Consider the following 27,985-nt stretch of genomic DNA (forward strand, 5'->3'; position numbering starts at 1 on the left):
GGGCAGAACCACAGGAGGGGTTAGCAAGCCCAGTAGCTTTTCCACACAGATGAAACCAGTGTCCTTTAGAAAACAAAAAGACACCTGGCAGAAAGTACATCAGCGAGGAGAAGAAACTATGTCAGGGTTTTATAACTTTGAAGGACCAAATTGCCTTCCTGCTCACAAGCTTAAATTCCAAGTAACACCAGATCTATCGACAAATGAATCGACGAACCGTCTCTTGCAACCAAACACGTCTGCAGCGGCTCCTGCGCACGCCCGTGGCTGCTAACGCTCAGCATTTGACATGCATAACCCGCACCTTGCCCCTGAGATCCCTGCTCATTCGACTGGGGTGGGGCCCAATCTAACAAGCTCCTGAGGGATACCGAGGCAGATGGTCCTCAGACCACAGAGCCGTTAGTCGTTACCAGAGAGGAATCAGAAGCAAGTGTGGGGCTGCGTCGCCGCATACGCCTCGCAGACGCGGCTGTGGGAAAACGCAGTCTGAAACCAAAACACCACCCGCCGGAGCCCCGATTTAGCATTTGTTCCCACGGCAGATCAGGGAGTCAGCAGTAAATGAGTAACGTGTTACATAAGTTGCTGTTCTGTATGCAGAACCTGAACGCACCAGAGAGAAGTTAAAACCATATAAAAAGCAACAGCCCACCCCCAAAACAAATGCTGCGTGAGTGCAGCCAGGCTCTCCCCATCCCCTTGTGCCGGGCAAAGATGAGGCTTCCTCTGTGCTGCATCGCCCTGCCCAGCTCACCCTTGGGCCCCTGGGAACGGGATTCCTCGGTCCAGGTCAGGGAGGGTGGGGTTAGGAAAGAAGGAACGAGGAGGATAGTCAGAGCTCCACATGGGCACAAACACTGGTTTCAGCAAAGCTTCCATCTGGCCAAAAACCTAAGTGAAGCCATGTTTTGCTTCACTAATACTCTGACCCTTTGCTGGGAAGTTCTGGAACCACAAAAACCCCTCTGTATTGGATCTTGTCCAAGAACCTCAAACTACTCTCTTCGACACTACCTTTCTCCCTCTGGCAAGGATTCCTAGTCTTTTCCTGTCCCTGGTTCCCCCAGACCTGGATGATGAATTAGTTCTAACTAGAGTGTTGAAGGCTGACACTGGCTGGGACATTTATCACACCAGTGACCACAGAAGCTGTCAATGTGGATATAGCAAAGTCATGTATGTGTATGTAACAAACATGTCACTCCTTCCGTGGAGCCAGTTTCAGGTGCTTTCTCAACATGGAGCCAGAGGCAGCCACTCCAACTTACCGGAGACCAGACTGTAAGTTCCAGAGGGAGAAGGCCTCACCTATCTCTTTACTGCTCTACTCCAAGCAACGAGCAGGGTGACTAACTCTTAGGAAGTGCTCAAAAAGATCAGTACTGAATTAAATTGACATCTGATGTGAATGTGAAACTTCATTGCCACCCCCATTTTACCACAAAGCATGTCTCAAAATGCAGTAGAGTCACCCCGGGTGCTTGTTGAAAGCCCATCTTCTGGGCTCCACGCCCCCAGACTCGGTAAATCAGACTCTACGGGATCTGCATCTTGCACAAGTTTCCGGGTAATCTTACACACGTACAATTTGAAAACCACTGCCTTAACCTTACAGGAGGGTCTCACGGGCACTCACAGTATGGGATGTGATTAAGCAAAAGGGCTTAATCACATCTTTTTGGAACAGCCAAAAGAGAACTAGACAGAGGCAGGCGGCTTCCTCCTCTCCCTCCAGGCACAGGCCCAAGTGGAGTAGAGAACACACAACAGGCAAAAATGAGGAAGACAAGAGATCAGAGAAGAGAAAGGTCTAGAATAGCATTTTGCAGTTCATAGGACTACAGTAGACCTCACCGGGCTGGTCCTCACCTATTTCCCCCGGTCGTGGGGGTCCACGCCCCGTTACCAGGTCATGGACCAGGGGACATCGGCGAGAGAATATGGCGGCAGCTCATATGCAATGTGGAAAGTTGCAGAGGACGAGAGGCGCACTTTCATCCAGACCTCTCTAGGAGTCCGGCTTCTCTCCTCGCGCTGCCATCTGGCCGCGACTGTCCGCAAAGTGCCCTCCTCACGCTTCCCCCCGTGCTCTCGGGGTTGCAGGGGGCCGCAAACAGCCAGAGTGCAGGGCTTCAAGCCTGGCCTTGCGCCTGCACCCGGGGAGCCTCAAAGCTCCCCTGGCCACCCTTCCCGAGACAGGGAGCTCCGCCACTGCCGGCAGCTGTCACGGGAACATCAAACACGGATGTTTATGCCAAGCCTCATTTACACAAGCCTACTCCTCCCCGAGAGATGAATTTCCAAAACAAACAGCTTTTACATATGTTAGCAGGCACAGTCACGTCAGCATCGGGGGATCCCCAGACAGAAATGTGAGTCAGTCTGGGGCAAAGACTGCTAAATAAATCCTGTTTGGGTGAAATTCCTCTCTCTGGGGGAGACGGAGGAACCTCGAAGCGGATTGCTCAGCTTCCCCAGCGAGAGTCCCGAAAGATGGCACACACTCCCAGTGGCGCCTGCTCCAAACGCTCCGAGCTCCAAAACCACCATCGCCACTCTGCTGTGAGTGCACCTCGTCACCCCATCCCCCATCCTCCCGTGAGCCCTCCCGGCCGTCCCCCTGCATCCCAGCATCCCTACTCCACGCACACTGCGGCTCCACTGGGGTGTCCAATGGCCTTGCTCTGTTGGCACAGGTTGTCCACGCTCACGCAGGATTTCCTGACATGCACGGGCTTGGGGATTCGGCAGCTAAAGCAAAAAATGCCACCAGGCAGACACACAGGTGTCTCAGAAAGGAGGGAGTGCACGTAACCGGCACCAACAGCTAACCTCAGACTCAGGCCACGAAGGACTCAGTTAAGGAGCAACTGGACTACTGAAGAAATGTCAGCTTTGGCACCTTCAACCACCTGAGTCACTGCCTCCTCTTCCCTTCATTTTGCCTGTAGAGACCTGGCAGAAGGGAGGAATTCCACAATCCAACACAACACACACAAGCTGTGCTGCTTCCACGATGGGGCAAGAAGGTGCAGACCAAAAGAATCAGCACCGCATGGAGTGGGGGCAGCATTTAGGACCCGCTATGGTCTGAATGTTGGTGCTCCCCCCAAACGCATAAGTTGAAACTTGACCCCCAATGCAACAGCATGAAGAGGTGGAGCCTGTAGGGGGTGATTAAGTCATGGGATTAGTGGCCTTATAAAAGAGGTCGTCGAAAGGAGTGTCTTGCCCCTTCTGCCACGGGAGGACACAGAAGCCGCCATCTATGAGGAACAGGCCCTAATCGGACACTGAATCTGTGGCACCTTGAATTTGGACTTCCCAGTCTCCAAAACTGCGAGCAATAAATTTCTACTGTTTATAAATTACTCAGTCCCAGGTGTTTTGTTATAGCAGCCTGAATGGACCAAGAGAGGACCTAAGACAGAAACAGGGCCCATCATCCATCCTAGTGACCACGGAAGGGACAGAGGCACCAGCTTTCGGACTGGTTTGGTGCATTCCAACTCCAAACTGGGTCTGAGCAGGAGGAGCGGACCCCAGCCCAGACCCCACCTCTCTGGGCTGCCCTGGTGGGGGCATGCTGAGACTGCAAGCAGGGGCTCTGCTAGGTGCCCTGGAAAGGCACCAGCCCTCCACACACATGGGTCTCGGGTCCTGGGCATGAGGACATTGAGCTTCCCTCAGAGAAGTGGCTCTAGAGTGATCACCAAAGCTCTGGATGTCGTAAAGCACAGTCGGGAATTTCCAACCCATTCCGGACATCAGCTGGAGTGTCAGTGGCGTGGCCTCCTGCACGCATGGGTGTCTGTAACCAATGTGGGCATAGGACCACGTGCCCACGGCCCCAGGTGAGAGAGGTGAAGAGAGAATTACCAGCTAGCTAAGAGTCAGGGGCACAGGTGGGGGTCTTAGGTATTTCCCTAGGATGCAGGCAGAGCCCCCCCAGCCACCACGGCCAGAGCCAAACCCAAGAGAAAGAAAAGCCACAAACCGAGCCCGTTCTCCGCCAGCGCGGCGGCGTGGTTCACGTCACATTCGCCCACATCCTGCTCTCCAACGTGGTCATTCAGATCCAGGCCGGGCTCGTGGGACCCGTCTCCAAAGTGCCTCTCGTCCTTCTCGGAGCCGGCATCCCCGTTTTCCACCCCGTTCTGGGCCTTTTTCAGGGGCATTATTTGCAAACCACTGGGGGTAGTCCTGTAAGACACCGTCTTGGCGGCCCTGTCGCCTCCCGCCGGGGGCTTGCCTGAATAGCCTTTTTTCAGCTTGGACAGGGGAGGGTTGATTCGCTTCCGTTTATGGGAGGTCGCCTTACTCTTTCCAGGTTCCGAAGGTCTGTGGGAGAGTTTCTCGACCGATGGGCCGCGGCCATCACGCAGGAGCTTGGAGGTGCTGGGCTGCTTCCCGGACTTGATCCTCTTATCTTTGGACACGTGCAGCCCGTTGAACTCGTCGATAAACTCCTCACAGTGCAAGAGGTGGTGCTCTGGCTCCCACGTGTCCTCCGTGCTCCCGTAGCCCTTCCACCGGATCAGATACTCCCATTTTCCTTTCTTGTTCTTCCTCTTGTCTACAATCCTTTCAACCTGCGACACAAGACGAGAGGGTCAGAAAAGAGAGAAAAAGAAGAAGAAAGTCAGTTCCAGGCAACAAGAACAGAACAAAGCATTGGGGAGAGAGGCGTCCACCCCGGCCATGCGTGAGCCGTTCAATGCCAGAAGCCGACACTTCCAGGAGGGTTCAAGAAGGCTGGTTTATTTTAGGACATCACTGAACAGAACCAAAGGCGCGTGTGGTCATTTCCCATGATGGCTTGTGACACCATGCCCGGCTGACGGCATCCATGTGTCCATCCAGGCTTACCCGTGTTTGAAATTGCATTGCAAGCTTTCACAGGAGATCTTTATTCTTTTCATTGCGCCGAAGCAGACTCAGACTTTGAAAGGCTAATTTGGAATTTGGTATGGGTTTTTCATCATTACCTATAATAATAAAAACACTTACGGAGCAATTAAATGGAAGGCACCATGCTAATTCATCATTACTTAGAATAATACTAATGATTAGTAACATTCATTGGGCACTTATGAGGCAGCCACTATGCTAAATGCTGGGCATAGATTCTCCTATTTCATTTTCTCCTGACAACAGCCCAAGGAGGTTAAGTATTTTTTCTATCCCCATCTTACAGCGAGGGAACTAGGGTTCAGGGAGATTAAGTAACTCAACCATGTTGCAAAGATGGTAAGGGCAGACCTGGGGTTTGAACCACTCTCACCCTAGACCTCTTCTCTTACTCACTAGGTCATTCTACCTCTCAACTGCAAAAATCTTCCATATTGACCACAAAGGACTTGAATCTAAAGAGCCCAATTCTCCCCATGCAGCTCCCCAGCTGCAATGCAGGAGTGCAACTGCTGAGCGCCTACTGTGCACCTTGCACAACCCCGTGGGTCTACACTATTAGCATTCCCATTTGATGCACGAAGAGATCGAGTGTGAGGCATCTACAATGCACGGCCAGGAGGCGGTGGAGGTGGCATTGGAACCTGTACCTGGCAGGCTCTGAAGCCATGAGCCACTGGCCATGCATCTTCAAAGGTAAGAAAACATGCCCTGTCTCCATGTAATCCCACGGGAACACACACACACACACACACACACACACACACACACACACACACACAAACACACAAACACACACACACATAGGAAAATGCTGGTCCTGGTGCTAATAATTAGTATATCTAAGTGAAACGTACCTGAGGGTTCACTGACTATTCTTTCAACTTTGCTGTACATTTGAATTTTTTTAATTAAAATAAAATGGTGGCAAATTCCCCCAAAATGCTAGATTTCAATGAAAAACTAAGCAATTATATTCAAAAGTTTATTATTTTTCAGTGTCAATATAATTTACCAGAATGTAACTTTGACCCAATGAAATTAAGTAACAAGTAAAGAATATGCCTTTGAAACTTATGAAAAGAAAAATAAAATGAGTGGGGGAAGTGGGTATAGTTATAATTGATAATTGTTGAAATTGGGTAATGGATACATAGGGGTTCGTTATATGATTCTGTTCACGTTTACACGTTTGAATTTTTATTTGTTTAAAATTTTCATAATAAAAAGTAAAAAATGTTGAAAAGTGGGATTGTCTCATCAATGGTTTACAAACTACAGCGGCTATGCAAAATAATTAAACAACTTTGATTGCTTTGCATTTAATAAATATGGAAGTAGCAAGGCCACACTGCCTCGTTATAATACTGTCTCTTCACAGACGATTTTGTTTCCTTAATTGATTTATCTCAACTCAAACTGGCCTATGTCTATTAAAATGTCTTCCCTTATAAAATGCTCTGTTAACATCTGTTTCAGATTTATTACATAATTTTCAGACGTACCACACAAACCCTATAACAGTTTTTAAAAAGTAAAACCCTGCCTAACTCATCCAACTTCCAACATTTGGGTCAAGGAATGAGGCTAGCTTTCATTTGTAGCGATGCTTCAGAAATCCAAGAGTGTTTCTGGAAGAGCCTGCACTTCGCCCATTTTGAGGGTATTGTAGGGGGAAGCCGTCTATAGGTTTACTGAGGGAGGAAAGTGAATAAGCAGCCCAGCACTGCCGGAAATAGCAGTGTGCCTGAGGACACCAACCCAGGAGTGTCAGAGCAAGCCCAGACATTTCTTGGGAGCTAAGGGATGTGTACTGGCATGGAGGCCTCCAGGTCTAGGAAGCTGTGCTCGGCTCCCAGGATGGAGAAACTTCTTCCCAAGGATGAAGCAGGGGATGAAGCACGTTGGACAAACACCCAACACAGTGAATAACTGGATGGGTGGATAGATGGATGGATGGATGGATGGATGGATAAATGGACAGATGGATGGATGAATAGATGGATGGATGCAGGATAGGTGAAAAGGTGAGTAGAGAGTTGGGTTTATAAACAGATGGGTAGGTAAATGGATAGTGGGATGGGTAGGTGAACAGATAGATGGATGGATGGATGGATGGACGTGGGATGGGTGAAAGGGTGGGTACAGAGGTGGGTTCATGCATGGATGGACAGCAGTCACTTACCAAAATGAACTTAGTATAATAATCAAGAACACGGGCTTTGGAGTGAGACTATCTGGTTTAAATCCCCTGATAAGCCATTTATCATGTGTTCTTGAAGAAGTTACCAAACCTCATTGAGCCTCAGATGACTCATATACAGCAAGGCGGAAGTTACAGCACCCACCTCATAGGGCAGTCATGGGAAATATGCAAATACGTATTTTTGCATTCCACAGTAAAGGTCACTTGATCTTGCATAGCCTGCTGTGACCACAGCTCTTGGTGGTGTCTACAGACAGAATGTTTCCCCACCCTTCAGAATATGACCCCTGAGGACGGTCAACTCCTCCCTGGGAAGAAGAGAGTGTACCCACTTAGATTAGTCCTTCCCCGCGTGGAAGGCGGCTATGCATAGTCAGGCTGTCTGAGAAGCTGGGGGGGGTCAGCAAGGGTGCAGGGTCTAGGTGGCTATTTGGGGCCACACTTGATGGGGGGCTTAGTTTTGTTCCCTCTAAGTTACTGGCAGTTTCAATCACAAAGTCACAAGTTGCTTTATGTGGGACATCGAGCCTACTGCTTCCACCTCTGGTCCCATCCACAAAGCCACTGGGTGGCTTGACAACCATTTCCACGTAAATTAACCCCAAACCAATGATGAACAGTATTAACAGCAACATCTCTAACAGCCTGGTATGTGGAGGGAACATTTGGCTCTGACTTTATCCCTATGACCCTGGGCAAGTCACCCAACCTTTCCAGGCCTTGGTGTCACCATCTATAAAATAGATTAATAATAATGATAATGATAAATACCTGCAGGGTTGCTGGGAGAACTGAAAGGACTAAGATACAGGCAAAGGATCTTGAATACCACAAAGCACTGCAAGGAGACGGGGGGATGGCTCGTATACGAAATTGCAATTGACAGAACTGCTTTTAGATACATTATTTCACCCAAAGTTTAAAGCAAACAAACAAACAAGAAGTTTTTTCAGGTTCAATAAAACAACTGCTTTTCCTGAAAGACCAGAATGCCCTCGAGGAACTCAGAGGAAAGCTGGCTCCCAGTATCCCACCACACATAGACGTCCATCCTCTCCCAGGACCTCAGCCCCTTCTGGACACCCCTCTGCAGATTTTCTCACCCTCTTTCCCTCTTCTTCTCAGGAGCATCTCAAATAGAACCTGAATTCTAATTTGTTCTGTTGATAGCAGAAGCCCACGTCATTTAGGACTTGATCTTGCATATGATTGCGACATTCTCTGTCTGGGAAACCCTTTCTTCTTCTTAAGCTCCCTCAAACCTCCACTGCATCCTAATCCCTCGCCCCTGCTGAAAACAGAGAGTTAGTCCCCCTGGTCCTGGCAGCTCTATCCCCTGATGCACCCCCACCCTACCTGCAAAGACCACACAAAGCTCAGTCCTTTCTAGTAGAAACAATCATTAATTCCCTACCTTTGTACTTGCACATATGAACAAACACATGAATAATATTAGAAAATCTTGGGTGCACACCCCCACCAGCTTCTTTTTTCAAAGATAAGCAATGAGACGTTGAACTATTCCTTAGAGTTCAATCAAATCATTAATTAACATTTGCTCTCCTTGTGATCCCAGCAAATGTGAGATGCTGTTCTATGGCAGATGGGGGCAGGAAAAGTCTGATGCAATTATTACCGGTGCCCTGATGCCACCTGTGTGACTGTCTCATTAGGATTAATAATGGTGACAATCACCTTGATTTGGTACATGCTAAGTTCCAGGAACTGTGTTAATCACTTTGAGGTGTCAGATTTCATCCTGACACCCAGCCTTTCAGCTGGACGGCATTCTCACCATGTGACAAGGGAAAAAACTGAGGCTCGGTTCTCCGAGGGAAGGTAGGTGACTTTCCCTGGATCACACCGTCAGTAGGTGGTTAGCCAAGATCTGAATTCACGGCTGTCTGCTCTATGGACGAGTTCCTAGCCACCTGGCCACATCTCACCAGTGGGAAGCCACCAGAACAGGGCAGGGCCCAGCGAAGTTGCCAACCAGCAACAAGAGGGAGCAGGCACTGAAGGAGGAAACAGCTTCATGGAAGTCATTCGGTTAACGAGCCTTTAATGATTGTCAATATGCAAGACACCCGTGTGCAATGGGAAACCACACAGAACACTGTCATGGCGCTCACAGCCTAGTAGGGTTCACGGCCCTTAAAACAGTGAGTGTAAGGTAACGTGTCGTGACAAATTACAGCAAGTACTCTGATGACCAAGAGGAAGGGGCTGAGAGAAACAGTGGCAGAGGGAATGGGACGCTTCAAATCAAATGGCCAGGAAGGTTGCTCTGAGAAGGGACAATTTAAACTGACAGCCAGCTAGGCCTTCGGAGATGAGAACTCCGGACCAGTGAGGGACCTTTCCAGGCAGGGCAGGTCCTCTTGGAAGGGAGGCCCCTGCCCGCCGGCAAGCGAATAACATAACCACAGCGACAATACCTAATATGTATTCAGCATTGACTAAGTGCCCGCCACTGCTGCACATGATCCTGTATATTAACTCATTTGATCTCCAAAATAACCTGACAAGGTAGGTCATTTTGTTTTCTTTTTTGTTAATAGAGGATAAAACTGAGGCACCCAGGGATTAAGGACTTTGGCCAGGGCCCCAGATAAGCATTGGAGAGCTAAGACTTGGTCCGACACATCTTGGCTCCAAATCCCACACAGAATTTTATATATATATTTATATACATATATATCTCCCACTCTGCACAGGGGGCCCACTCTGACCATGGCTGACAGTGTATCTGCAACGTCAGACTCTTCCCCCAACTCCTGCCAAGTTCCCTGAACACCTGTGGCACCATCCTATGGCTTTGGTTAGTCTCCTGAGTGTGACTCTCCTAGGGCCCCCTAGCGTGCCACAGGGCCACCTCCCCTCTGCAGCAATACTCCATTGTTTCCCACAGAAACAGACTAATCATCAGTTATCTTTCCTATCCCAGCTTCCCACCAAACCAAGATAGCATGTAAATGACAACGGCTCTGGAACCCGGGATTACCAAAGATCTTCCAGACTCTTGAAGAAATGCCCCTCCCCAACAGATGGCATTGGATTGGGAAACTCTGGGTTACTAGTATATGTCTTGGCCTCTAAGAGCAAAGAGTGGGGCCAAAAAAAGAATAAAGGAAGTTGTCCACGCCTGCTATCTGCCCATACGTACACCAAAGCGGCCGTCCCCATACAGAAACGTAGCTCATTCCCCCGACTCCAGACCTCAAACCCCACATCCACGAGGACCTTTCTGTCTGTATCCTTTCAGCATCCCGGGCCAACGCCCTTGGGGGTGAAAGGGCGCAGGCATCCCGTCGTTATAACGTGGGGTGTGATGTCCCAGGGAGGCTAAAGACAGGGTGAGTTCTGGGAGCAACACGGAATGGGCAGTTTAAAGTTTAGAAGACTGAGATTGCTTCAGATGATCTAGGCAGAAGGGGAGGCAGCAGAGGGGGCTTTTCCCCCTCAGCCCTGCAAAACTGCACAAGGGAAACGGCTATTGGACCTAGAAATGTATGCAAACCAAGCTGGCTTCTGGGCGAGGGTCTCACTGGGAGACTCCGTAGCATCCAAGTGGGGAGGTGGACCAACAGGAATTCCCACATCCACTCTGCTGGAAAACGCTGCCCCCACAGCCCTCTCTCTGCTCAAGAACACACAGACAAAAGTAGCAGTAGCAACATCATCACAAGACAGAGTTACAAAACTTTCTAAAACACATAAGAGCATGATCCCAACTAAAAATCCTCAGTAAAATCATACCAGCGAAAAGTACTCCTGTACATTTTTGAATAGCGTTTGCAGTGTATTTTCCAAGACTACAGAAAATGTGACCTATGTTTTTAAAAAGAGAGTGAGAGAGAGAAAGAGACACATGATGAAATGAAACCAGTAGGTGGAGAAGGAAGCTGAAATGAGAAAGATTCATTTATATAAGAAAGGATATAAAGGAACCAAAGAAAAAGATGCAAGCAAAGGAATAAAATTCCCATTAGAACCTTTCCTGGACAGAATCAACATGCAGAAAATCGTATCAGTGATGTAGACAACATACTTGAAAAGCTCTCCAAGAGAGCAGGAGAAAAGGACCACAGATTTCAAAGACGCATTACAGGAAATGAGACTAGACACCTAAGAGGGTTAGGAGAGATCTGGCCAATATAAGTCCAACAGATGGAAAAAAGTCAAAATGAGATAGAAACGCTAATCAAGGCATAAGAGAAGAAATCTCTGTATCTTGAGTCTGAAGGTTAAAAGAAAAGATTTCAGTGATGGGGAAAGGAGAGGTTGAGAATATATCGGTTTTATTTCTAGCCTTGCAAAACATCTTCATATCAAAAGATTACACTTCTACCCCCACACCCCAACCCTCCCCCATCCAAAACGGTAAGTGCAAAAATCAGCCTGACTTCAGAATAATAAATGCTGAAACAACGCGTGTGGAAGAAATAAATATTCCAAACTCAAGAATTCTGTAACCCAGGGTTCCTTCAGAAGGAAGGAGGGTGATAGCTCATGTCTTAGAGAACAAAATATACATTACACATTTAAAAAATGACTCTGACAGGTACTTCAAAGAACAAGTTTTAAACCTAAACTTTTTATCTTAAAATGCAAGAAGGTGCAGTAAGGATACATACTGAGACTAATGCTAAGCAATGATACCAAATGAATATCTAAAGCTAAGTCTTAAGTAATTACCATAGTTATGACAAAATTGAAAGCAAACATAAAAATGACTCTTAAGGGATGACTTGCATATGTAATGTAAAAACAGAAATCAAAAATACAATAATGTGATTTTTTTCAATGTCAAGTTAAAATTAACAAGTGTACAAGTGTGGGAAGTAGCCTTACATGAGGGAGAGGGGAAACCTGACTGCATTATTTTTGCGTTCTATCACCGCAGAAGCGTATGTCTGTGTATATTGTTAGAACAATTATTTACTTTCAAGAAAGGAAAACATGCCCATAAAATGACATGAATGATCACAGCAATTTTATTCATAATAGACAAAAACTGAAAAATGCAAACATTTTAACAGGTGAATAAATAAACTGTAGCTATTCATGCAAAGGAGTACTGCTCAGTAATATAAAGAAATGGCCTAGTGACATGCACCAACAACATGGAGCAAATTCACAGGCATTGCACTGAATGAACGAGGCCAGACACAGAAGAGGACGGACCAGGCGAAACTCATCTATGGTGATGGAAGTCAGCCCAGCGGTGGCTGGCGTGGGGGTGGAGGGCGGGGGCGGTGGAGAAAATGACTACAGAAGCCTGCAAGGAAACTTTCTGGGGAGATGGAAATGTTTTATAATTTGACTAGCGTGGTAGGATGTACGTCTGTCAAAAGTCTCCTTTTCGCTGAAAACCTGTGGGTTTCATTGTATGTAAGTTTTGCCTCAATGAAGTTGTCTGGAAAACACACATGAAACACACAGAAATAAAAAGAACAAATAGACATTTACAAATCAAAAGAGAAGATGGAAATAAGGTTGATGTTGCAAGAGATAGTTTTAAAAAATGAAATAGTATTAAAGCATAAAACCAAAAAGTATTAAACAAGGAAGCAGAAATGAGATCGAATATATTATTTACCAAAAAAAAGTCCTGTATGTGAACACTTACACTGGCTTTATTTATCATTTGCAAAAACTGGAAACAACCACAATAACAGACACACAAACTGAAGCACATCCAAGTAAGAGAATACTACTCAGAAACAAAAGGGAACAAACTATTCATTGGCACAGCAACATGAACTGATCTTAAATTCATTTGCTAAATGAAAGAAGTCGGACCCAAAAGGCTATATGTTTTAATTTCGTTTGTGTGATATTCTGGAAAAGGAAAGACTACAGGAATAGGGAACACATGAGTGGGTGCCAGGGACCAGGGGAGGGGGGATAATTACAGATCAGCGACACGAGGGAACCTCTAGGTGATGAAACTGCTCTGCATGGTGCTGTGGGGGCAGATGCATGACTCTGTACATCTGCCAAAAACCACAAGGCTACAGACCACAAAAAAGTGACCTTTTCTGTACGCATTTTTTTTTTTAATCAACCAAGATGTCAGGGTCCCCCAGGACAGACTGTAGCCTGTGACAACTGAATCTTCCTGTATTTACAAATGTATGATACAGCCTAAACACAAAGAGTGGGAAAAAGGAGTTGACCCATGTACCTATGGGAAACAAAGTTTTAACTGGATAAAACAAACGCAAAAGACAAAAAGAACTGTGCACAAACAGGGTAACCTGGTTGGTAAAGTTGTTCCTCTAAGGACAAAGAATAAAGGAATGACCTTACGTAGACATCTAGGTTTGAGCAAATAAGTAAATAAATTGCAGGCAATGGGAGACAGATTTCTCACTGCCGGATAAAAAAGCAACAAACAAGTTAAAGGGGAAGACTAGAATGAACGCTGGGTACTGGATTAGTCAGAGACATCAGTATGAACTCATGTTTATTTTAATATATAGATAAAGACAGAAATAAGGATACACGTATTCATGGGTTAGTATACACATATTCTATTAATATTTCCTACATCTTTCCTCTGAAAGGGCAAAGCAGCAGTGACACCCCAGTAGCAACGAACACATCTAGCACATAGATTGTGATTTCTAAATATCATTCTCCTTTAAAAAAACAAAAACAAAAACACAGGGCTCCCTAGAGAAATGGCTAATTCTAGGGCTGGGACAGAAAATATACAAGATGAGCCTGGAGGATCTTCTAGTGCCACAAAATAAGAAAGTGCTCAAAATAAATAAATAAGCAAACCCACATGATGGAGGCATATCAATGCAGCCAACTGAAAGAGCCCCCAGTGGCCAAAGCTGGAACAATCTGAATAACAAAATAAATAATAACAGTACTGTGTTATAAGCCAAAGAATAAAATAAACAGCTATGGGTCCACCTGATGTAAATAAATGAAATGATCAGCAGTTGGCAAACTATGGTCTGCAGGCCAAATCTGGCTGGACATCTGCTTTTGGAAATAAAGTTTTACTAGGACACACCCATACCCATGCATTTATGTAATATCTGTGGCTGCTTTCACACTACAACAGTGGAGGTGAGTCGTCACAGAGACTGTGGCTCACAAATATTTCCTATCTGGCCCTTTACAGAAAAAGTTTTCTGACCCTTATCAGTACAGAAAACCATCAAACCACAAAGACAAACAATAAAAGAGGAAGAAAGAAATAAAGAATGTACAAAACAATGAGAAAGTAATTAACAAAATAACAAGAGTAAGTCCTCACCAACCAATAATAATCTTGAATGTAAATGGGTTAAATTCCCCATTTAAAAGACACAGATTGGCTGAATGGATAAAAAATAAGACCCAACTATATGCTGCCTATAAGAAACTCACTTCACCTGTAAAAAATAAACTGAAAGTGAAGAGATGGAAGAAGATATACCACACAAACAGAAACCAAAAATGAACAGGAGTAGCTATACTTGTATCAGATAAAATCGACTTTTAAGTCAAAAACTGTAAAAAGAGAATGTCCTTATATTCATACAGTGATAAAGGGATCAATTTGACAAGAGGAGCCAACAATTGTAAATATATCTGCACCCAGTATGGGAGCACCCAGATATACAAAGCAAACATTACTAAATCTAAAAGGAGAAACAGAACTCAATACATTAATATTCGGGGACTTCCACACCCCACTCTCAGCATCAGACAGGTCATCTGGAAAGAAACATCAGCTTTAAACTGCACTATAAACCAAATGGACCTAATAGGCATTTAAAAAATATTCCATCCAACAGTTGTAGAATATACATTCTTCTCATCAGCACATGAAGCATTCTCCAGGACAGACCATATGTCACACCACAAAACAAGTCTCAACAAATTTTTAAAAACTGAAATCATAGCAAGTATCTTTTCTGACCACAATGAAATAAAACTAGAAACCAATAAGAAGAAGAACTTTGAAAACTGTAAAATTCATGAAAATTAAACATGCTCCTCATCAACCAATGGGTCAATGAAGAAATTAAGAAGAAAATTTAAAAATTTCTTGAGACACAGGAAAATAAGAGCACAACATACCAAAACCTATAGGATACAGCAAAAGTAGTACTAACAGGGACGTTAACAGAAATAAACGTCTGTATCAAAAAAGCAGAAAGATTTCAAATAAACAACCTAATGATACACTTCAAGAAACTAGAAAAGCAAGAATAAATCAAACCCCAAATTAGTAGAAGAAAATAAATAATAAAGATCAGAGCAAAAATGAAATACAGACTAAAAAAAACACAAAAGAGCAATAAAACAAAAAAGTTATTTTTTTAGAAAGATAAATAAAATCAACAAACCATTAGCTAGATTAAGAAAAAAAGAGAGAAGACACAAATAAATAAAATCAGAAATAAAAAAGGACACATTACAATTGACACCACAGAAATACAAAGCATCATTAGAGACTATTATGAACAAGTACATGCCAATGAATTGGAAAACCTAAAGGAAATGGAGAAATCCATGGACACATATAACCTATCAAGACTGAAAATGGAAGAAATAGAAAACCCAAATAGATCAATAGCAAGTAACAAGATTGAATGGTAATAAAAAAAAGTGTCCCAACAATAAAAGTCCAGGACCAGAGGTTTTTACTGCTGAATTCTACCAAACTTTTAAAAAAGAACTCTAACAACAATTATTACCAAACTCTTTCCAAAAAACTAAAGAGGAGTAGCCAGGCATGGTACCATGCACCTGTAGTCCCAGGTATTTGGGAGGCTGAGGCAGGAGGATTACTTGATACTAGGAGTTTGAGGGTATAGTGAGCTATGATTGCACCTGTGAATGGCCACTGCACTCCAGCTTGGGCGACATAGTGAGATCTTGCCTCAAAAGATAGAAATAAATAATTTAAAAAAAAAAAAACTGAAGGAGGGGGAATTATTCCGAACTCATTCTGTAGGGCCAGAATTACTCTGCTACCAAAACTAGACAAGGACACATCAAAAAAAGAAAGCTATAGGCCAACATCTGTGATGAACATAGATGCAAAAGTGTTCAACAAAATACCAGCAAACAACACATCAAAAAGATTACAGACCATGATCAAGTGGGATTTATCCCAATGATGCAAGGATGGTTCAACATAAATGAATCAATAAATATGATATATCATATCGACAGAATGAAAGACAAACTCCATATGATCATCTCGATAGATGCAGAAAAAGCATTTAACAAAATTCAACATCCCTTCATGATTAAAAACTCTCAACAAATTAGGTATAGAAGGAACATACCTCAACACAATAAAGGCTATGTATGACAAATCCACAGCCAACGTCATGCTAAATGGGGAAAAGTTGAAATCTTTCCAAGAGCTGGAACAAGACAAGGATGCCCACTTTCACCACTCTTATTCAACATAGTACTGTGAATCCTAGCCAGTGCAATTAGGCAAGAGAAAAAAAAATAAGGGGCATCAAAATTGGAAATAAGGAAGTTAAATTGTCCCCGTTAGTAGATGACATGATCTTATATACAAGAAAACCTAGACTCCACCAAAAAACTCTTAGAACTGATAAATAAATTCAGTAAAGTTGCAGGATACAAAATCAATCAGTAGCATTTCTATATGCCAATAGCAAATTAGCTAAAAAAAAATCAAGAAAGAAATACCATTTATAACAGACACACACAAACAAAAAAAACCCTAGGAATGAATTTAACCAAAGAAGTGAAAGATCTCTAAAATGGGAACAATAAAACACTGATGAAAGAAATCAAAGAGAACACAAAGAAATGGAAAGATGTCCCATGTTCATGGATTGTAATAATTAATGGTATGTTTAAAAAAAACATAGACCTATGGAACAGAATAGAGAACCTAGAAATAAATCCATGTATTTAGAGCCAACTGATTTTTGACAAAGGCCCCAGGAATATAAACTGGAAAAAGGATAGCCTCTTCAATAAATGGTGCTGGGAAAACTGGATATCTATATGAAAAAGAATGATATTAGACCCCTATCTCTCACCATATACAAAAAATCAACTCAAGATGGTTTAAAGACATAAATATAAGACCCCAAACTATGAAACTACTAGAAAAAACACAGGGGAAATGCTTCAGGATATTAGTCTGGGCATAGATTTTATGGCTAAGACCTCCAAAGCACAGGCAACAAAAGCAAAAATAGACAAATCAGATTATATCAAATTAACAACTTTCTGCACAATAAAGGAAACAACAGAGTGAAGAGACAACATGCATAATGAGAGAAAATATCTGCAAACTACTTATCTGACAAGGGATCAATACCCAGAATATACAAGGAGCTCAACATAAGAGCAAAAAAAAGACAAATAATCCAATTAAAAAATGAGCACATGATCTGAACAGATATTTCTCAAAAGAAGACACAGAAACAGCCAACACATATATGAAAATATGCTCAGCATCACTAACCAGGAAAATGCAAATCAAAACCATGATAAGATATCATCTCACCCCAGTTAGAACGGCTATTATCAAAAAGACAAAAAATAACAAATGCTGACAAGGACGCAGAAAAAAGGAAACTCTTATACACTGTTGGTGGCAATGCAAATTAGTACAGCCGCTACAAAAAACCATACGGACGTTTCTCAAAAAACTAAAAACAGAACTACCATATGATCCATCAATCCCACTAATGTGTGTGTATCCAAAGGGAAGGAAATCAGCATGTTGAAGATACATCTGCACTCCATGTTCACTGCATCATTATTCGCAATAGCCCAGATATGGAATCAACCTAGGTTTCCATCAACAAATGAATGAATAAAAAAAATATGGTATACAGTCACAATGGAATACTACTCAGCCATAAAAAAGAATGAAATCCAGTCATTTGCAGCAACAGAGAAGAACCTGGAGGATATTATATTAAGTGACATAGGTCAGGCACAGAAAGATAAATATTAATACCACATGTTCCCACTCATATGTGGAAGCTAAAAAAGTTGATCTCACAGAAGTGGAGGGAAGGATGATGGTTACCAGAGGTTAGGAAGAGTTGGGGGGCGGGAGGATGGGGAAAGGTTGGTTAACAGAAACAAAATTACAGCTACAGAGAAGGAGTAAGTTCTAGTGTTCTATATCTATAGCACTGTAGGGTCAGTATAGTTAACAATAATTTATCGCATATTTCCAAATACCGAGAAGAGAGGAGTTTGAATGTTCCCAACACAAAGAAATGATAAATGTCTCATGCGACAGATACGCTAATTACCCTGATTTGATGATTACACATTGTACGCACGCATCAAAATATCATACTATACCCCATAACATGTACAATTATTAGATGTCCATTAAAAACTTTTTCAAAAGCTGAAATTTATATGAAAAAGCAAAATAACTAAAATAACCAAAACAATTCTAAAAAAGAACAAAATTAGAAATGTTATAGTACCTCTGCAAAATTCTGGATGAATTAAAAAAGGTAAACGAGAACCCAAGAGTGTATCAAATACAAAAAAATGCTTTTTAAGCCTTCAGAGTGGAGAAGGTCTCTGAAGAAAAAAAAATCCAATGGCTGTAAAGAAAAGAGTGACAAATCTCACTAAAGGAAAATTAAAATTTTTCATTTAATAAAAGACATTACAAACAAAGTTAAATGACAAGTAACGGGCAGAGAAAATATTCACATTGGCCACAAAAGAGTAACATCCACAATATATAAAGAATCTCAAAGTCAATTAAGATTTTAAAAAGTAAAAATGGGCAAAGAACCAGAATAAGAAATAGAAATTCAAAGAAATAAAAATTGGCATATACATATTAAAAAGAGGGTCAAGCTCATTTGCTAATCAGAGATATGAAAATTAAAACAGTGAGAAAGATTGGCAAAAATGCAATAGGTTGATAAGCTCCTATGTTGGCAAGGAGGTGGGGATATGAAGAGCTACACGTGCTCTTAGCACATGTAAACTGCTGTACCCTTTAGGAAGGGTAATTTAACAGCTATCTACGCAAATTAAAATGCATAACCTTCTCCCCACCCCCTCCCACACACAGTACACAGGGTCACATCATACTAGCCAATATTTAGCCAGTATTTCTGGCCAATAGTCAGGGAGCAGAAGACACATGTCACCTCTGAGCAGAAACGTTTAATTTCCTGTTCTCTCTGTTCCCTGCTACAGTAACAGAGGAGGCCACGAGTTGCACATGATGCACCTATGAAATAGTTAAGCATCCACCAGCAGCCAGGGCCTCTGAGGGACCAGGTGGGCAGAACACCCCACCAAACTGTGATGGACACATGGCATGGGTGAGAAATAAACCCTTGCTGTGTTTTTAGCCACTAGGGAGAAACCTGCACAAACCCTGGACCCAGCAATTGGACTTCCGAGTATCCATCCCAACTGTACAACCAATTCTGATGGGAAAAAGAAATAAAGACAGATTTTAGGTAATCATCTATCAAAGGCGAATAGCTGAATAAATCGAGAGAGAGCTATATGTCTTGATGTATAGTATGATCCCATTTATGCTAAAATATGCATACACGAATGAACAGATAAAGGCCTAGGATAATTCACTGTTAATTGTCTATAGATACTGCCTAATTATTAACAACTGCTTGCTCTAAGGTGGGGAGTAGGTCTAGAGGAAGAGGCAAAAGGAAGGTCTTTCATTTTTATTCAAGTTCTTCTGTATTGTTTAACTCTTCTTCAATGAACATTTAATATTTACCTAGTATCTATGCCATTTTTAAATCAATAAAAATATTTTTAAAAGTTAATACAATTCCTATATAAAAATGATTAACTAGAACATACAATGGGAAAAAAAATGAGCACACTCCAAAAAGCAACCAAAAACCATTAAACTGCAAATGTTAACTTGCACAAGAACTACTGGAAAACTATAAGAAGACAAACCACAAAACTGTACTGAGAGATTTGAAAGGGCTTCAGTGAATGGGGCTGTAAGTATCATGTTTCTGGATGAGAAATCTTAATATATTAAAGATGTTGGTTTGCAACAAACTGATTGACAAACACAATGTAGTGACAATTAAAATTCCAATGAGTCCATTTTCAGAACTTTACAAAATGATTCTCAAGTACCTCTGGGAGAATTAAACAAAAATAGCCAAGAGATTTTTGAAAAAGAATAATGAGGAGCTTGCACAATTATATAATAAAACAAAATATAAAGCTACCGCCACTGTGAGTGTAGTATTAGGACAGGAAAAATAAAGCAACTGAGCAAGAGATAAAGCCTTAAGACACCCCTTGTTATGTTAGGAGATATAATTTGTAACAAAGCAGCATCAAAAATTAGTGCCAAACGGAAGAATTACTGCATAAGTTGCACTGGGACAATCAAATAGAAACAGAGTGGGAAACAAACACTCATTTCACAATAGAGGAATCAGAGTTTGGGGGGTTTTTTGAAAATTAATTCCAAGTGGTTCCGAGAGTCAGAACGCCTGAGCACAAACACACACACACACTATGAAAACCTAGAAGAAAACAAAGAAACAGAGATGGACAGCCATCTCATTTTTAGATGAAAGATACTGTATGTTCAAAAAGAACATTTCACTCCAAAAAAAAGTATATAAAAATGGAAACAAAATTAAATGGCACAAAATTAAATAGAAAAAAAATCAAGAAATATATCAAGATCTCAGGAATATCAGTAAGAAAAGTACACAAGTGGACAAAGTACGTGAAGAAACTATTTACAAATGGAACGTACAAATGGATATTAAATATGGAAAACACTTTATGTCACTAATGATCAGAAATGCAAACAAACACTGGAATGATGTTCTGGTTTTTATCCATCCAATTCACAACACTTTTTATTTTTTAAATCAACAGTGCTTAAAGCTGACGAAGGAACGGTGGGACGGGCCCTCCTGCTGCACTAGTGCGCAGCGGCACAACTTTCTGGAGAAGAATTTCACAACATACAGCCTTAAAGTGTCTGTAATCTTTGACCTCGTAATGTCTGTTCAAAAACTCGGCAAAGCATCATACGTGTTTACTGCGGCATCACATGGAAACAGATTAAAACCTCAATCTCAAACAAACAGGTTAAAATGAAACATCCATGTTCTAAATACTATATCTACAAAGAGCTTCTAATAATGTGGGAAAGTGATAAAACGTTAAGTTGAAAACCATGTTTTTCATAGTTTCAGGGAATCCTAGATTGTTCCAGTAATGGCATTCCATGAATCACACTGTTCCATGCCCACACCCCTCTGCAATGCCACCTTGCCTCTCTGCCCATCAAGGGGCGGACTGTATTTTCCAATGCTTGAATCTGGACTGGCCTATTGACTTGCCTTCACCAACACACGCAGTAGAAAGTGACTTCATGCAACTTCAAAAGCTGGGCCCTAAGAGACACTGTCACTTTCTGATGTCACCTTGGTTTGCTATCCTGAGACTACAAAATAAGGAAGCTTGTCTGGCCTATTGGAGGATGAGAGGACATGAAACACCCCAGCGCAGACACCAGAGGTGCCATGGTGAATAAAAGAAACTGTGGACCTTACTCTCATGGAGCACAGTCTAGTGGGAGAGGAAGATACTAATCGATAATGTCACCAATCAACGTATGATGACAAACTGAGATAAGTGCTCTAAACAAAAGGAACAAGGCTCCTTGGTGGTGTGCGTAAGGTGCCTCTGAGGAAGGAACACTCAGCTGAGAATGGAAGGCGGAGTTGCCACTGACTGGAACGGAGTGGGGGAGGGGCTCAGGGAGAAGGGAGTTCCAGTCAGAGGGAACAGAATGTGCAAAGGCTCTGAGCCAAGGAAGAGTGCAGTCAGTGAAAGGAACAGAACAAGGGGCCATGTGGCTGAAGCCAGGAGAGGGACAGGGTCTACTGAGAGATGAGACTAAGAGGGAGGCAGAAAATAGACCCTGTTAGTCTTTGTGGCACCTTAAGAAACCTGATCTCATCCTTATGCTAAGAGCAAACGAAGCCGCTCAGTGGGGTAAGGATGCAGGAGCCGGAGAACGCTGGGGCTGGCGGCTCCCCGGTCCCGGCTCCCCTAGCTCGGTGGGTTCCTCCTGGGCAGACACCCTGTCTTACTCACAGCCACATCCCAACAGCTCACCAGTGTCGTGTCTATGCTAAGATCTCAGTGAGTGCTTGACGGGCTCCGCCATCCCTCTGAGATGGAGAGTCCTGATCCGAACGCCCACCAAGGCAGGAGGGAGCACAGGACATCTGGGACCAGATGGCAATCAGTTTCCTCTGGCAGGGCAGCTGCTACCATGCTCCTTTCTGCCCCTTTCTGCCTCTGCAGTCTTCCTCGGGCAAGACCATCCCTGCAGTGGGGGGAGGGGGGTCAAGTGGTTGGATAGAGGCTATGAAGAGGTGGACAGTGAACTTTCCAGTCTTCACTCTGGCCAAAGGCCACTTCTGAAGAACTGTGGGTGGCATTAGAGTCCTAATGACATCAGGACACAAATTCACTGACCCCCAGAACTTTCCCACTTGCCAAGTCCTCTGCAAGAACCCATTACATCGTCTAGGGAGCCCACCTACTTTCTGGAGTGTTCTAGGTTTGGCCCAGGTGTAGAAGGCACAATGAGGGAAAGCACGCAGGTGTCCCTGGCAGAATCTGTCCTCCCCATCCCAACAGAGAGCTCTTTGCAGGGATTTGTGTATATTGTGAATGTTTTCCATATTCCCAGTAGAACTAGCAATATTATAATTCAGTGGTCAGCTAACTTTTTCTGTGAAGGCCCAGATGGTAAATATTTCAGGCTCTGCAGGCCATACAGTCTCTGTTACAACTACTCAACTCTGCCCTTATAGTATGAACACAGCCACAGGCAACGCAATGCAAAGTGGGTGTGGCTGTGTTCCAATAAAGCTTTATTTATAAAAATAGGTCATGGGTCAGACTTGGCCTGTGGCCATAGTTTGCCAACCTCCCACATTATAACTACTCTGTGGTTTATCTATTCCTCCTCTTTTTACCCTGAACATCACGAAATCTTCCTTTGTTTATTTACTGGGGGAGAAAAGCATATATTGAGTGTCTACTGTATGCTGGACACAATGCTAGGCACTGGAGGGGAAATCACAGACGTGGTCCGTGTTCTCATGGAACTTAGCACGCAGAGCAGAGGATGCCTCGTGCAAAAGTGCTCACTCTTCTCTAGCTGTGTCATCCCCCAGCCACCAACTGATCACGTGCCCACATCAGAAGCTATTAAAAATTCTATAAAACATTTTAAGAAGCATAAATTAATTACACCCACTAGTTGCCCCTTGGCTACAGGCCTGTTAACCTCCTGAGAACTTCAAAGGTTTATGTAAAACGAGTTCCCCTCCACCCTCTCATGACAATATGAGCTCAAAAACAACAGAGCAAAGCTGGACCCATCCTCTCTGGCTGGTGGTTAAGGGTTCAAGCTCAGGAACAAGAGCCGAACACCTGAGCCGAAATCTGGGCTCCCCCACATGTGAGGCACATGAGACCACAATCCAGCCACTGTCACCTCTCTGAGCCCAGTTCTCTCATCGGGAGACTGGGAACGATGATCACATTATTGCAGAGATCAAATGAGATGACATCTGTAAAGAATTCACTATTGAGCCTGTCTTCCCGTAAACAATTACCTATCGAAGAATTGTCAACCTAGCTGCTAGGGACGGCCCAGAGGAAACCATCCCCTCCTCCTGCACAGAATTAATTAGCAAGGGGGCCAGAAGTGCTCTACAAGTTTACAGAAAATGTTGAAAAGAAGGTTGAGTCAGGGACGACCTGAAACAAGGAAGACGACAAAGAGGACACAAGGGGTAAAAGAGAGGCAGGTTTGGGGCTGCAGCCTTCCTGCCCACAGCCAAGACTGGGCAATCGAAAATCTTCATCACAGGGAGGCACAAGAGAGGCCTCCGATTCATGGAGAACGGGGGTAGGTGCTGGAATACCTGGCCAAGGGACTCAGACCAATCACCGCTACAGCTTTGCCTCCTTACCCATAACATACATGAAAAGCCTTGCACGGAAGCAGAGGTTTTCCACCTGTGTTCTGGGAAGTCCTACAAACTGATGGAGGCATCACAGGAAATCACCTTGCAGCAGCGGGGACCAGCGAACACCGCATGTCCAACTCAACCAAGAGCCAGCCTCCTTGGATTAGGTTTTGCTTGGCATTTCACATTGATTTTATTTTCAGACAATAAAATAAACGTGAAAAACCTTGAACAAAATGATCCTTCTGGAAGGCGCCTTCGGGTTCAATGATTTTAAATGCCCCTGTTGGGAAAGCAGCGTCTACTAGGCCAGAACATGTAGCTTCTTCAGGCTGGCCCCACCAAACCCCAGAGGCTTAGTGGCGTCATTCTGAGCAGTCAGACCCACTGTTTAAGTCACAATAATCCCTTGCTAGTTTTTAACAGAATTCGTGTTGTACAAAAAATTGGTGTTTGTAACAGAACAGCCAAGTCCAGCATCCGGATAGGCAGCCTCATACAATTGGGGGAATATGGTTTATCTGAACCCCAGAGCACAAGTGTTCCACCACTGCCTGCTGGGAAGATTCCAATAAGAGACCATGAATGCCTCTTAAACCACAAGGTTTTTTCTCCCCAGTAGGGTGTTGGGTTCCTGCGGCTAGGTTGCCTTAAGATTACCCAGGAAGCTGGCAGGATGGCTTCTATGCCAGCAGAAGGGCTCAAAGGACCAAACACCAAGGGCTGGGGCAGAGATGACGCCCTTCCCTCCCTCGCATCCCATGGAAGGTTCTGGAGGATGTGAGGTCAGAGGGATAACCCAGAAATGGGATGGAGGGAGAGGAGGAAACACATGTGTCCCCAAAAGGAATTGGAGACATCCTATTGGCTGTCATGGTCCAGCATCCGCCCCCCGGTCCCCGTGAAGACACCAACACCGTCCCATTTTCAGGATGAGGCTCAAAAATATCTCTGTCAAGGAGAAAACTCAACTTCTCCCACCTGCAGCACAGGGCATGACTGTGCCCAGCAGACAATCAATAAATATTAATTGGTAGTCACATTTCCTTTTAAAAATGAATAAATAAATAAAAGGCACGGGGGGTTTTTTTTTTGTTTTTTTTTTTTTTACTTACAAATGGAGAGTACTAAAAGCTCATTTTAAAGAGCAGACAGGAATCCGGTAATGATGGAATCTTTATTAAAAAGTGGATGCAAACCTTATAGAAAATATTTTGAAATATAAATATTGCTTATTATAAAGCAAAATGAGGCAATTACCTAACTACGTTCCTATGTTTAAATGCAAAGATAAAAATGTTTTTCTGGCAACGCAGCTCCTGTTTGCAAATTGAACAGAAGCGTAAGGCGCCCGTCAAACGAGAGGAAATACAAATAGAAAAGCACAGTCAGTCCTGCTTTCACTTGTTTTGAAAACACAAATGTGTTCCAACACAATTGATGTATCAGGGAACAATCCGAGTGTAATGCAAATTCTGCATCTGCCTGTGCACGATCTCATCCGTGAGAAACACGGGGTGAATGCACAAAGCCACACCCAGCTGCACAGGGCCATGCAGGAGCACACGAGACACACAACACACACAGACAACACACACACACACACACACACACCTCAAACACCCACCAGCTGCCTCAGTTCACCGAGTGTATTTGGGTCACACCCATTCACAGCTTTCACACAACTCTCTTGTCAGGCCAATTTTCAGTCTTTTTCAAGGTAAATGCCACATAGCATTTACGGATGTGCAAAACTGTGCTACCTTCCTTTTTTTTTTCTCTGTGCCAATTTTGAATGTTGCATTCCAAGCCTACTTTTTCCATAAGCCCTGTGGTTTTTTTATTGCATGATTCTAAACAGCACGGTGATTTTTTCGGGGGGACATCCAAGTTACAGCAGAACTTACTGCGAAATGGTCTTCCATGGTTTATTTAATTTTTAAAGGAAATACACAGCACTATAAATTGGTACTACCCTTCCGGCAGTCACATAACAATATTTACCAAGTTATGTCCATATCTTTGGACCAAGGAATTCTAGGACACTTACTTTAAGGACATAACAAGAAAAAGGAAACAAGATGTGTGCATTAAGATGTTCACTGTGACACTGATGTGTGTGTGTTTGTGTGCATGTGTGTAAGCCACCAAACATTATAATCACAGACTACGTAACCAAACAGTAAATAACTATAATATATTGTTCAGTGAAAAAGGAAATAAAAATGTATGTAAACTGATTAAAAGTACAAAAACAAAACTTGAGAGAGAACAATGATATTAATTATTTTATCACGATGGGATTGAAAGGGATTTATTTTACATCTTGGGAAAATTTCTTAATGGGATAATACTGCTTACACATACACACATAGTGAGCTGTGTTTAAAATGCTAAGTCACCAAGAGGGGTTTTGAATATGCTAATTTTTGGTTTTGTAAAAAAATCAGAAATAGCTCTTCACTGCATATCATACACCCAGAACACTACTTATTTTGAGATGTGAAGGAAGTCACTTGAAATTTTAGTTTCGTGAATACATACTTTCGTAACAGTACGAATCTGAATCCTCAACTATGGCTGGTTATCTGCAGTTTGTCACGAAAGCTAATTTGCAGCCCCGCTGCGTGCTGTAAATAGGGAAACAGTAGTCCCTTTGCAACACGCAAACGTGCAGGGCAAAACATACCAATAGAAAGTCAAGGTTTTGTGGGTCGACTGCAAACGGAACAGACTTCTGTGCTCACTGCGCTAATGGGTGAAAACCAGGTGGGAAGGTTTGTTTCAAGTAGGGCTGTTACTAGGAAGACAACTTTCTGGACAAACCACATGGCCGGCAGGAAGTGAGGCATTTTCACATTAGCACAAAAGGAACCACCCAGCAGATTCTGTGAAAAATATAAAGTCCGTGTCCTGAACAAATGGTGTGAAAAGCTCTGAATCAGCCCAAACTCCCATGCGGAGAACCAGGCGTTTACAGCTCACGTAGGGGCAGACCCACCTGCGTGCACACCTGGGAGCGGGGAACGATGACACTGCTCTGAGTGCTTAACAGAAGTCCTGTTTTTATTAGCATTTCGAGTGAATAAAAGAGTTGGCTTTTCCCATATAAGAAAGCTTTCTCCTCCTCTGAACACCTGGGATGCAGAATAGAAGAGAGAGCTCAAGCTCTGGATCCTGACAGCCCTGGGATTTCATCTGAGCTGCTTGCTGTGTGACCTTCAACAAGTTACTTTACCTCTCTGAGCCTCCCTTTCCTCTTCAGAAATATAGGGATAACAGTCTCTCACAAGTGGTTGTTCTGAGGATTCGATGTTTTTAAAAAGCAACACGCCTACCTTATTAAGCCCTAAGAGGGGCTTAATAAATACTCATTAAATTGGAAGCTTAGTATTTCAAGAGCCACTCCAACCACCTGTATTTCCAAATGTAATCTCTTGCCTGACATGCCCAGAAAGAGCACAATGCCCCGGTTGACCACACTCAACATGGCACCGAGGGACAGAGACTCCAACAGGATCCTGAATTACCGAGTACTCGGCCAACAGCAGATAAGGCCCCTGAGCGTCACCCACCCCCACCATCCAAGCCGTAAGTATGGGGGCTGATGAGGCTGGGAGGTAAGAGGGAGAACATTTTAAAAAGAAATCCAAGCCACTGCTCATTATAATTCCACCGAATGTAATCGAAGTTGTATGTTTTAACATAAGGCCCAAAAAGGCCCTCAAAAATGACCACTGGATCACCTGGAGACGGTGCATGAAGCCGCTGGTGTAATTGTCACTGCCTGGTGTCCTCTGTGTGCCCTTGCTATCCCCTCTTTGGTTCATTCATCAGTGTCGCAAGGACACTG

The 27,985-nt window shown here is 43.4% G+C and overlaps 1 protein-coding gene across 1 annotated transcript in view; it reads right to left on the reverse strand.

Moving 5' to 3' along the window:
• Positions 1 to 27,985, reverse strand: part of CDYL2 (chromodomain protein, Y-like 2) — a 161,954-nt gene that overhangs the window by 54,873 nt on the left and 79,096 nt on the right. The window contains exon 2 of the mRNA XM_012648191.1: positions 4,001 to 4,595. Coding sequence (XP_012503645.1) covers positions 4,001 to 4,595 — 595 coding nt within the window. The remainder of the gene's footprint in view (positions 1 to 4,000; positions 4,596 to 27,985) is intronic.

The sequence above is a fragment of the Propithecus coquereli genome, unplaced genomic scaffold (assembly GCF_000956105.1).
Source record: "Propithecus coquereli isolate 6110/MARCELLA unplaced genomic scaffold, Pcoq_1.0 Scaffold280, whole genome shotgun sequence".
NCBI lineage: Eukaryota > Metazoa > Chordata > Mammalia > Primates > Indriidae > Propithecus > Propithecus coquereli.